The sequence below is a fragment of the Chiloscyllium punctatum genome, chromosome 4 (genome assembly GCF_047496795.1).
Source record: "Chiloscyllium punctatum isolate Juve2018m chromosome 4, sChiPun1.3, whole genome shotgun sequence".
Lineage (NCBI taxonomy): Eukaryota > Metazoa > Chordata > Chondrichthyes > Orectolobiformes > Hemiscylliidae > Chiloscyllium > Chiloscyllium punctatum.
The window spans coordinates 103,193,027-103,205,911 of NC_092742.1; the positions used below are offsets into that span (position 1 = coordinate 103,193,027).

The window sequence follows — 12,885 nt, forward strand, 5'->3', positions numbered from 1 at the left end:
CCCTGGCCCATAAGGATGGTGGGAGCAGAAATAACAGATGATTTCAAAGGAAATCGAGCACGTGCTTGAAGGAAGCCAACTTGCTTATCTCCCTAGAAAAGACTGAGGGAGGTTGGTGTGACACAGGCTGGACTTGATGGCCTGAATGGTCATCTTTCTGCATTGTAATAAGTCTACAGGCTTGGTTTTCAATTGTCTGGGGCGAGAGAAGAGATGAGAATGGAATCCGAAATATAGTTCATTGGTACATCCCCGGAACCCTGCTGGGGAGGACGGGCTAAGGAGGTGAGTTGCAGAATTGGACTAGTCTAGCACCCTCCAACTAATACCACAGAATATCTTTTGAAGAGTTTGATAATGGGCTGGCATGAAGGCGATTGTCAAACTTTGCATGTGTCCGTCCAGCTAACCGTACACAACGGCTAAGGTGTCCTGTAATTTTTTTTTCTGGAGAATAGGCTTTGACAATAAGGATTATTGTGTCAGATCAAGTATCGCACCTTTCAAGTGGCCGTATGTTCACCCATCTGTGGGAACCAGCAGCCTCATGGCAATCTTCTTTTTTGATTTATTCAGGGGAGATGGGTGTCACTGCTGGGCCTGCCCCTGGTTACCCATTCAGAAAGTGGTGGTGAGCTGCCTTCTTAATCCACTGCAGTTAGTGTGCTGTAGGATGACCCACAATTAGCTTTTGAGAATACTGAAGCAGGCAGCTGCAGGCTCTATCATGGACACTGTCTGCTTCGGAGTATCATAGAGACTTCAGCAACACTAACTGACCATGAAGCTCACAGCTCGTCCAACGGAGGCATTCGATGAGGGGGAGTGTGGGAGAGCGAGAGCGAGAGCGCGTGAAAAAAAAAAGACCTTGTTCTGGGTAACAGATCCCTGACCCCAGAGGATCTCGCCCTTGGATTCAATAGCTCACCAAAACAAACAAAGGCGGATGCTAGACATCTGGAATAAATGCCCAAGAAACCCAGAGTCTTAACATCTGTGAAGAGCCAGGATGGCACAGTGGTTAGCACTGCTGCCTCACAGCACCAAGGACCCCGGGTTCAATTCCCACCTCTGGCAACTGACTGTGTGGAGTTTGCACATTCTCCCTGTGTCTGTGTAGGTTTCCTCCCACAGTCCAAAAATGTACGAGTTAGGTAAATTGACCATGCTAAATTGTCCGTAGTGTTAGGTGAAGGGGTAAATGTAGGGGAATGGGTCTGGGTGGGTTACGCTTCGGCAGGTCGGTGTGGACTTGTTGGGCCGAAGGGCCTGTTTCCACACTAAGTAATCTAAACTCAGTGGGTGCTCTGTCTGTTAACAAATCTTCAAATGGTGGCATCATCCCTCTCAGAGGGCACTGCAGGAAGGTACAAGTATCGGGCACCCCTTGGTATTGGCGAGTGGAATGTTTCCCTTACCTTTTGATATTCCTCTTCTTTAGGATCACATCTATGGGAGGTGGCAGCGGAGGGGGGTAAGGCACATCTTTATTGTACTGGGAGATCTGTCCACAAAGAATGATGTGACTGTTCGGATTCATCTGGATTGAAGAGGCAGATATTGCGATACTCAAGACAAAACTCAAAGAGCAGTATTTCTTTATGGGGCATCAGTTGCCCAAGAGAGGCAAAGCAAAGTTAGAGCTATGGAGTCAGGTGTCAAATCAATAATGATCTTTTCGAACAGCAGGCTGAAAAAACTTGAGGTGTTGAATGGCCTCCTCCTGTTCCTGTTAGGACGGTGGAGTTACAGCAGCACTGACAGGATTAAAACGTGTGGGCAGCTTTTACAAACAGGTTTTGTATCCCCTTTCAGCCCTTAGGCCAAAAGGTGAACAGATTTTTAAAATTTATCTATTAGTCTTCGAATCACGTAGTGCAGAAAAGGCTCTTCGGCCTATTGGGTCTGCACTGACACAACTCCCTCTGGTGGGGAATCTGAAACAAGGGAGTATCATCTTTTCCCTGGAGAATCGGAGGCTGAGGGGTGACCTTATAGAGGTTTATGAAATTATGAGGGACATGGATAGGGTGAATAGACAGGGTCTTGTCCCTGGGGTGAGGAAAGTCCAGAACTAGAGGGGCATAGATTGAGGGTTAGAGGGGAAAGATGTAAAAGAGACCTAAGGGGCAATGTTTTCACACAGAGGGTGGTACGTGTATGGAATGAGCTGCCAGAGGAAGTGGAGGAGGCAACATTTAAAAAGGCATCTGGGTGGGTATATGAATAGGAAGGGTTTTTAGGGATATAGGCCAGGTGCTGGCAGGTGGGACTAGATTGGGTTGGGATATCTGGTCAGCATGGACGGGTTGGACCAAAGGGTCTGTTTCTGTGCTGTACATCTCTATGACTGTAAAGGAGAACAGGTTTGTTTTGAAAGAAGGGTATTCCCCCAGCTGCGGAATTATAGGGAGGAGAACTTTGGACAAATGAAATCATTAACACCTCCACTCAACCCCCAACCCCCCCACCCCCCCCAACCCCCCCACCCCCCCCAACCCCCCCCCCCCCAACCCCTCCCTCCCCCCCCCCAACCCCTCCCTCCCCCCCCCCAACCACCCCCCCCAACCCCTCCCTCCCCCCCCCCCCCCCGGCCAACAGTTGGAGCTTTGCTGCACGAACATATATCACAAGAATCAGAATGTTCCAGCACAGGAGGCAGCTATTCAGCCCCTTATGTCTGCTCTTCAAACAATCATTATCTTGTGCAAATCTCCTACCTTTTCCCTACATTCCCTAGCATTTCTATCCAAGTTACCATCCAGTGCTCTCGAATGCCTCACTTGAACCTACCTCCACCATATTTCCAGGCAATGAGTTTGAAGTATATGGATGATCACTCTAACATTGCCTGATGTACCTACAAGTATCAAGGCTTTAGCTTTTGGGACCCACTCTTAGGCTGCTTGAAACCTTCCTCCTTGACCAAGTGTTTGCCCACTGCTCCTTGTATTGCCCCATGTGACTTGGCCAACCTTTTGCACAGTACTCCTGCGAAGGGCTTTGAAAGGTTTGAGGCACAATATGAACACAAATTGTTGTTGCAGATGGAGCAACGTCATGAGAGCCTTCCGGGGGGGGGGGGGGGGGGGCGGCAAAGAGAGAAGGGGAATGGGGCAACAGGAATTTACTGAGAAGTAGGTACTCTGATTCCTAACCTGCCCTTTCACCCCTGTTACTAGGAATAACAAGAAGGTTCAGAGGTGCACAAATGACAGGTCAGTAGGAGAGTTCAGACAGTTCAACAACACTTCAGTACTTTGTCTTTGCAATTGTGGCACCAAATCGGGGTGAGCTGCTGGAGTCAGTGCATCCACTGGCATGGCAGACTTTGCAAAGTCCATCAGATTGCAAGGGAAGAAAAAGGTTTGTATGATTCGAAGAAAGAGAGTAATATTCCATTTCACACTGGGGAAATAAAGATCAGACGCAGTGATGTTCCAGCACAGGAGGCAGCTATTCAGCCCCTCATGTCTGCTCTTCAAAACAAACATCATTATCTTGTGCAAATTTCCTACCTTTTCCCTACATTCCCTAACATTTCTATCCAAGTTACCATCCTTCACCCAATTAGGAAGAAACAAACCTCCGATGACTTCCCAGCCTCCCCATTCCTCCGTCCTTCGCTCTCTTTACCTGATTTATAACGGTGTTGCTGATATCCCCACCAACATTATCAAAGTAAGCGTCCACTCCGGCTGGACAGTATTCCCGGAGCTTCTCCGCCACGTTATCCTTCTTGTAGTTGATGGCTGCGTCAAAACCAATCTCGCTGACCAAGATCTGACATTTCTCATCAGAGCCACAGATCCCAACAACTCGGGAGCACCCTTCGAGCCGACCAATCTGCGGGCACCACGACAATGTTAGGCAGTTTAACAGATCAACCTGCTGCCTCCGAACATGAGATACGATTGCATAATCCCATCAATATACATCCGTATATTACAAAAGGAGCATTTTATTCATTAGATTCCAACTGACAAACACAGACACACAGCTTTGAGTTTACCTTTGGAGAGTTTACCAACGTTCTCAGTCTCATTGATCTCATTTAACATCACCAGAGTATAAGCTGTGAGGCAGCATCGCTAACCACTGAGTCACTGTGTCGCCCTGGATGCTGTCCTGGATTTTCTGGACTTTGCCCCCCACTAATCAAGCGAGTCACTGTTTGTGCTATGCTGTAGCGGTTACGTATTAGACTATTAGTCCAGAGGTCAATCAATTGAGTGATGTGTGACCAGGCTATCAGAATGCAGCTCATTACGGCTATTCAAGCAAGCTCCACTCACGATACACTAGGAGAGTGGGTCATAGTCGTACAGCACACAAACAGACCCCCTAAGCCCAACTTGTCCATGCTGACTAGGTTTCCAAAACTGAACTAGTCTCACTTTCCTGCATTTGGCCCACATCCCACTAAAGCTTTCCTATTCATGTACCTATCCAAACGTTGTAACTGCACCTGTATCTACCACTTCCTCCGGCAGTTCATTCCAAACATGAACCACCCTCTGTGTGAAAATATTGTCCCTCGCGACCCTCTTAAAATCTTTCTCCTCTCACCTCAAAAACATGCCCCTTAGTTTTGAACCCACCGCGCCCCTAAGGGAAAGACCTTTGCTATTCGCTTGATCTATACCCCTCATGATTTTATAACTATCCGAGGTCAACCCTCAACCTCCAGTGAAAACCGCCTATCCATCCCTCTGTTTATAACCCAAACCCTCCAGTCCCAGCAACAGCTTTCCTGAACTCTCTCCAATTCTGTTGATAGTGAGGTTACCTGACCCGCCAACATCCCACAGGCTCCTCCTGCACCGCTGACGACCATCGTTTGATTGGCTCCGGGTGTCACGTGACCTTTTTCTCTCACCCCCAGCAAAGCGGTGAGGCCAGGCATTCCCACAGCACCCAGCAAGTAGGAGAGGTGCCCGTCAACGAGCTCAGGGTCAATCTGGAAAGTGGACAAAAGAGTCACGTGAAACGGAAGAAAAGTGAGATCAACCTTAACCCACCCGCGCAGCCAAGCCAACGACAGAATCTGGGTGCTGTACATCTGTTACAGCACCTCAGCTTCACTGGTCACCATCATCCTCCTCCTCACACTGTTGACGGGAAATGTACTGGGTCAAAATTGGTGTCACTTTTCCTCCCCGGAAACAGTGACTGCATTTCACAAGGACTTCACTGGCTGTAACAGCCTGAAGGGATTTCCTTCTTTCTAAACATTGCCAATGAAGTGGAAGACTGACTTAGGTTTGACTAGAAAGAGAGCAAATTAGCAAGTTAGACCCTCAGCATGCAACTCTTACACTGTAGGCGGCATTGTGGCTCAGTGGTTAGCACTGTTGCCTCACAGCGCCAGGGATCCGGGTTCGATTCCCGCCTCACGTGGTTGTCTGTGTGGAGCTTGCACATTCTCCCAGTGTCTATGTGGGTTTCCTCCCACAATCCAAAGATGTAGCAGATTAGGTGAATTGGCTGTGCTAAATTGCCCATATAGTGTTCCCGGATGGCCATAGGATGGGTGCATTAGTCTGGGGTAAATGTAGGGGAATAGGTCTGGGAGGGTTACTGTTCGGAGGGTCGGTGTGGACTGGTTGGGCAGAAGGACCTGTTTCCATACTGTCGGGAATCCAATCTGGTGCCCTCTGGAATGCCACAATTGAACCTGTCTCCTCCATATTCTACACACTAACTACTTGCTGTGTGAAAAGGATTTTTCTCACGTCATCCATGCTTTATTAACACATCACTGTACATTTTTACCTGAATGGCCAGTTTCCACACTGTAGGGATTCTATAATTCCAGTTGTTTGGTTTGTCTCCAGTACACCTTATTTTTAATGTTTTATAGCTATCTCTCTGCCCCATTTTAATCAGATGATAGCTCATCCCTTCACTTGTTATTCAGCTGTTGACACTTTTCTCACACCGTCTAACCCTCTTGATCACCAACAAAGACTCATTATTTGGCCTGTCAACACTCCACTCACACCATTTGTAGCACCTTTTGATCCCTCTGCCTATAATTTATGTGTCTGTGTGCTTCCCTCGCACTTCACCTAACAAAGGGGTAACACTCTAAAAGCTTGGGGATTTCAAATAAACCTGTTGGACTATAACCTGGTATCATCTGATTTCTGACAATTATAACTGATCACGTTGTGTGTAGTTAATACTTCACTCAAAGTCTGCCATGCTACAGTGGGCCATTTGTCCACTGTGGTTTATAATCGGAGGAGAGAAGCATGCCTAGGCAAGCAGGGTTCAAGGTACAATACTGTGAGCAACAATCAATGAGAACAAAATTGTTGGAATCATCACATAGTCACACCGCATAAAAAAAACAGACCCTTCGGTCCAACCAGTCCACACCAACTCTGTTCCCTGCGCTTGGCCCATGTCCCTCCAAACCTTTCCTTTTCATGAATTTATCCAAAATATCTTTTAAACATTGTAATTGCAACTGCATCCACCCCTTTCTCTGGCAGTTCCCTCCATTCCAGGCAACAGCCTGGTAAATCTTTTTTGAACCCTCCCCAGTTTAACAATATCCCTGCTATAACAAGGTGACGAGAACTGCACACAGTACTCCAGACGAGGCCTCACCAATGTCCTGTACAACTTCAACATGACTTCCCAGTCTTCCTTCTCCAGGTACTTCTACTTTACTGAAGGAGGAATAGAGACGGACTAGTTCCCAAGAGTAAAAGTCTTTGATTTATCAATTAGCAGTCACGTAGTTTACAGTATCTGGAAAAATGGGTGTCAAACAGACTATCTTTTGGCGCATAATGCTTTTTACTGCAGTGAACACGGCTCCTGCTTTTGTGTAGATTTGATTGTCAATGTTTGAAAGAAAAACTCTCCTGCTTGAGAGCCAATCACAGTTGTTCACTGACACAAGGCCTTTGTCATCGATAACTGGTCACCAGTCTTCAGACCAACCAGCTACTTAAAAAAGCAAAAAAATGCTGCGGATGTTGGAAATCCGAAATAAAAACAGAAAGTGCTAGAGAAGCGCAGTTAGTGTGACAGCATCTGTTGATCAAGAGGCACAGTTCAGAACTGCTCTGAAGATTGTACTGGACTCGAAACGTTAACTGTTTCCTAACCATAAATGCTGCCAGACCCACTGAGTTTCTCCAGCATTCTCTATGCTTCAGAGACTGGCACACTGGTCAGAGGCTGCACACAAGGAAAGCATTATACAACGCTAAATTGTGTTGGAACTTCATATTTGGACATTGGAATGTCACATTAATGCGAGCTCCATGCTAAAAGCCTCTTTCACTTCTGGTGCACTAAACACACAAAAAGAAAACGCAGAAATTCTGACACAGAATCCTCTCAATAGCTCTTTTCATTTATCCGAACAATTCAATCGAATATTTTTCTGCTCCAATTAAATAATCCCCATGGCAACAAAGCATCTCTTTTCTCCAATGTGATGAATTACATTATTAGGTTGACAGCTTCTATCTTGAATGAGGTGATCACAGGGTTGCAAGTCACTCCGGCTTTGCAGGCTGTTACAGCACAGCAGTGAGTCACCAACCTCAGCAAATCCTCAGAGCTACCCAGCTCCCTCCAACCAACAGGAGGTGCTGTTTAAACACGGCTGGTTACAGTCTGGTTCAAAGGAAAAAAGGTTCAACAACTTTGAGGGCAGGGAATGGCACGATTATTGGAAGAATGATCCAATTAGTTTCACCTCCTCTTTTCCAGAGCGCTCATGGAGGGAAGAAGGGCCTCCTTCATGCTAGCTGACTTCTTACCTGGTTGGGCCTACACATGCCTGGAGCCTCACAGCAATGGACTCGACTTAGAGATGGACAATAAACGCAGGCCTCATCCCGTAATGGAATAAAGTTAAAAAAAACCCAACTCAGAGGATCACGTCCCTATCGGAAATAAGATTCTGGTGTTTAAAACTCAGGATTAGATCATTCTCAATATCTTAATTCCAATAAAAGATGGGCATTCTTCTTTCTTTTTAACCCCCCAAAAATGGAACATGGCATAGGAGCGACCATTTAGATCTGGAGTCTGTTCTGCCCCTCAGTAAGACCATGTGGGTAACGTGTACCTGAACTCTGATTAGATTAGATTAGATTACTTACAGTGTGGAAACAGGCCCTTCGGCCCAACAAGTCCACACTGCCCCGCCGAAGCGCAACCCACCCATACCCCTACATCTACCCCTTACCTAACACTACAGGTAATTTAGCATGGCCAATTCACCTGACCTGCACATCTTTGGACTGTGGGAGGAAACCAGAGCACCCGGAGGAAACCCACACAGACACTGGGAGAATGTGCAAACTCCACACAGTCAGTCGCCTGAGGCAGGAATTGAACCCGGGTCTCTAGCGCTGTGAGGCAGCAGTGCTAATCACTGTGCCACCGTGCCGCCCACCGTTTGCTCCAGATCTCTCCAAACTCGGTCTTGAACATTTGCACTGGACTCTCCCCACACCTTTTGTTCAGGGAGTCACGGGGTGACACGGTGGTTAGCACTGCGGTCTCACAGCACCAGGGCCCTGGGTTCGATTCCACCCTCTGGTGACCTTCTGCGTGGAGTCTGCACGTTCTCCCAGTGTCTGCATGGGTCTCCTCCCACAGATGGTTAGACAGATTGGCTGTGCTAAATTGTCCCATAGTGTCCAGGGATATGTAGGGTAGGTGAGTTAGCCATGGGAAATGCAGGCTGACAGGGATTTAGGGTTGGGGTTGAATGGTCTTCAGAGGGTCAGTGTGTCAAAGGGTTGAATGACCCCCTTCCACACTGTAGAGCGCTCTGCTACCGGTCTTGTTGTAAAGTTATAACCCCTTATTATAAAGAAAGTTATAACACCTTGTTCTGGGCCCTCCTCTTCAGAAGAAGTTTTTAAAAAACAAACACATATTCTATTAAATCCTTTAATTATAATCAATTAAATGATCCCTTCACATTTAATATCTAAAATACTACTAGCTTACTCTGTCCTTGTAATTTAACTTTATAAGGCACTGGTGAATACCTGTTACACTGTCTAAGGTCAATACTTCCTTACTAAAGTCCAGTGTCCAGATCTGGACTCTGTTTGCTGTAGATGGAGTCTGACCAAGACCCCCTCTGTACAACTGAAACACAACCTTCTCAATCTTTTATTCCAGCCCCTCTCGAATAACGACCAATTTAACATGGCCAATTCACCTGACCTGCACATCTTTGGACTGTCGGAGGAAACCGGAGCACCCAGAGGAAACCCACGCAGACACGGGGGGAATGTGCAAACTCCACACAGTCAGTCACCTGAGGCTGGAATTGAACCGGAGTCCTTGGCGCTGCGAGGCAGCAGTGCTAACCACTGAGCTACTGTTTATATTCTTGATTAATGAGTTGAATTTCTATTCCATGAGGTATCATGTTGGGATTTGGACCCATATCTCCAGAGGATTGACCTGGGGCCTTTTGCGTTACTGGTCCACAGATATTACCTAACGTCACCATCCACCCCCTGGAAGATAAGTGACATTTTAAGAGTAGGTGTGAGGGAAGCGATGGAGGGCAGCACTGCAATGGCCTTGAACTTTGGGAAGGAACATGGTGCAACGAGAGACTACCTTAGTCAGGACAGCCCCATCCACAACGGCTCGTGTCTGCCAGGGCCAGCTGAACGAAGTCACAACGTCACATTTGCGAAAGTTCTGGTGTTTACTGTCTTCAACCAGACCCACTCCTCCACCAGTCACCACACTCGACACTTGCCACGGAAGCAGGTAATCTGCACCAGTGTCTTCATTCATCTTGCATCGCTGCCAAGATCAAATCAAAGGCAAACATTAAATGCCAAGACACTAATCAATTCCAGAGCAGCTCAATGAAGATTTGAGTAATGAGAAGAATGCGGGGCAGGGGACAAGAGTATGCCGTCCAGATCAATGGGATTAGTTTGGGGTTCTGTAACCTTTCTCTAACCAATCTCAGTTATGGGTGTGCCCCCACTGTCTGTAACAGCTTTGTCTGGCGTTCCCTTTGTATGAACATGCGTATGGATGATCTGGCTTTCAGATTTTCCCTGCCACAGATCAGGAATTTCTCCCGATTTGCTCTGATTTACTACAGATGCAGCGAGTGCTTTGCCTTACAACCTTGGGATGCCCAGATGTGCTGGTCACCCTCAGCTCAATGACTCCTGTAGTTCAGTGCTGAGGGAGTGCAGCACCTTCTGATGGGACGGTAAACTAAGGCTCTTCCTGTTAGAAGCACAAAATTACACGAGGCACGGATCTGGTGGAAATGGTGCTGGGAAAGCACAGCAGGTCAGGCAGCACACCCAAGGAGCAAGAAAAATCAACATTTCGGGCAAAAGCTATTCTTGAAGAAGGGCTTTTGCCCGAAACATCGATTTTCCTGCTCCTCGGATGCTGCTGCTGTTTTTCCAGCACCACTCTAATCTTGACTCTCACCTCCAGCATCTCACTTTCGGCAAATACTGGTGTAGGTCTAGGGGGAAAGAGAGGGGGGAAATGCTTAAAAGATAGATGTGTGAAAAAAATGTTTTTTTAAAAAAAAAAGTGCCTGGATCAGCTGCTGAGGGGAGTGGTAGAAGCAGGTACTAAAGCAATGTTTAAGTGTCACTTAGACAGGTGAACAGTCACAAGATGGAGGGATATTGACCACATGCAGGCAGATGGGATTAGCTTGGAATAGCATGATGGTCAGCACCAACATATTGGGCCAAAGGGTCTGTTCCTGTGCTATACTGCTCCCTATTTTTATGTTTCTCTGTCGAGCCCCAGAGTTGGACGCAAAAGATCCCATGGCCTCGATTTTAAAGGATTAATTCAGCACTTAAAACAGATCGCATCTCCTCAGCGTCTCAGAGTGCTTTATTGTTGAAACCGCAGCCGCATTTGTAACGTAAGAATCCTGACAGCTGAACTGCACAAAGCAGGCTGCACAAACAGCAACAAATCCTCTCATACTGCCAAACGGTGTTCAGTAACACTGAAGGAAGCAAGGAGCCAATGTCAACCGTGGCTCCACTGGTGCCATTTTCGCCTCGGAGTTAGAAAGTTGACACACAGTTAAGGCATCAATGTGGACTTCAACAGTTTCCTCATTTCCCCTTCCCCCACCTCACCCTAGTTCCAAACTTCCAGCTCAGTAACTGTCCCCATGACTTGTCCGGACTTGTCCTACCTGCCTATCTTCTTTTCCACCTATCCACTCCACCCTCCTCCCTGACCTATCACCTTCATCTCCTCCCCCACTCACCCATTGCACTCTGCTACTCTCTCCCCACCCCCACCCTCCTCTAGCTTATCTCTCCACGCTTCAGGCTCACTGCCTTTATTCCTGATGAAGGGCTTTTGCCCGAAACGTCGATTTCGAAGCTCTTTGGATGCTGCCTGAACTGCTGTGCTCTTCCAGCACCACTAATCCAGAATCTGGTTTCCAGCATCTGCAGTCATTGTTTTTACACAGTTTTAAGTCCCTATTCCTAAAGTTTGGAGGGAGAAAGATGTACTCCACATCTGAACGCCAATACCCACCACCAAGAGTGGTTCGGCAGCAGCACTACTGATTGAGATAGTCGGATTCTAAAGGGCACAGCTGTTAGACTAAGTCTGCAGTCAGTGGTGAGGGAACCAAGAGGGAAAAACATACTTTACCCCTTCCTTGCCAATCTGCCAGCTGCAGATACGTCAGCCCCCAACAGTATTAGTAAGAGTGACCACTGCACAGTCCTTATGGAGACAAAGTCCTTCCTTCATATTGAGAATAACTTCAATCATGTTTTGTGGAACTCTTTCTGTGCTAAACAGATCCAAGATGGAGTATCCCTGATGCGCTGTGGGCCATCAACACCAGCAGAATTGTACCCCAGCACAATCTGTAACCTCATGGCCTGGCATATCCCCCACTCAGCCATTACCAACAAGCCAGGGGATCAACCCTAGTTCAACAAAGAGTGCAGGAGGGCATGCCCGAAAATAGGGTAACCACCTGATGAAGCTGCCAAACAGGACTACTTGCAGACCAAACCGCAAAAATAGCAAGAGATAGACAGAGCCAAGTGATCCCACAGCCAATGGATCAGATCTTGGCTCTGCAATCCTGTCAGTGAATGGTAGCAGCCTATCAAGCAGCAGGAGAAGCAGAAAGCTGTACAAAATATCTTCATTCTGAAGTGATGGCAGAGCGCAAAAGGCTGAAGCATCTGCAACAACCTTCAGGTCGTGAGTTACTTATTGTAGGATTCCTAGCCTCTGACCTGCTCTTTAGAATCCCTACAGTGTGGAAACAGGCCCTTCGGCCCAACAAGTCCACACCAGCCCTCTGAAGAGTGACTCACCCAGACCCATTCCCCTACCCTAATACTCTACATTTCCCCGTGTTAATGCATCCCGGGACATTACGGACAATTTAGCATGACCAATTCACCCAAACCTGCACATCTTTGGATTGTGGGTGGAAACCAGAGTACCCGGAGGAAACCCATGCAGACACAGGGAGGATGTGTTGAGTTTGCACAGTCGCCCCAGGCTAGAATCGAACCTAGGTCATGTAGCCACAGTATTGTATGGCTAATTCAGTTGAATTTCTGGACATTGGTAACCCCTCAGGATGTTTGATGGTGGGGAATGCAGTAACACCACAATGTCAAGAAGAGATGATTAGATTATTGTTGTTGGAGATGTTAAGTTAATGCAGTGAAGCCACTAAAATGTGGAATCATCTTTGCAGAGTAACGGATCGCTGTTGTACGCAATATGGCTTTTGATCTAAACATACAACCCCAGTTTCCAAATATCCAATGCCCTCTCTACAGTCATTTATATACTGTACCAGTAATATACTGCAGAGCTTGGACATTTTGTAAA

General features: G+C 47.1%; 1 protein-coding gene across 11 annotated transcripts in view; it reads right to left on the reverse strand.

The window, feature by feature from the left end:
* ptgr2 (prostaglandin reductase 2) overlaps positions 1-12,885 on the reverse strand; it is a 49,979-nt gene that overhangs the window by 23,528 nt on the left and 13,566 nt on the right. For 8 of the 11 annotated variants that reach the window (XR_011960523.1, XR_011960524.1, XM_072569450.1 and 5 more), the window contains exons 5-8: positions 9,619-9,810; positions 4,790-4,960; positions 3,637-3,846; positions 1,419-1,540 (exon numbers count right to left, since the gene is read on the reverse strand). Coding sequence is in view for 8 of the 11 variants with exons in the window: in XM_072569450.1 (XP_072425551.1) it covers positions 1,419-1,540; positions 3,637-3,846; positions 4,790-4,960; positions 9,619-9,810 (695 nt within the window). In the remaining 3 variants the exon portion in view is untranslated. The remainder of the gene's footprint in view (positions 1-1,418; positions 1,541-3,636; positions 3,847-4,789; positions 4,961-9,618; positions 9,811-12,885) is intronic. The other 3 variants (XM_072569455.1, XR_011960525.1, XM_072569456.1) reach the window with 3 other exon arrangements.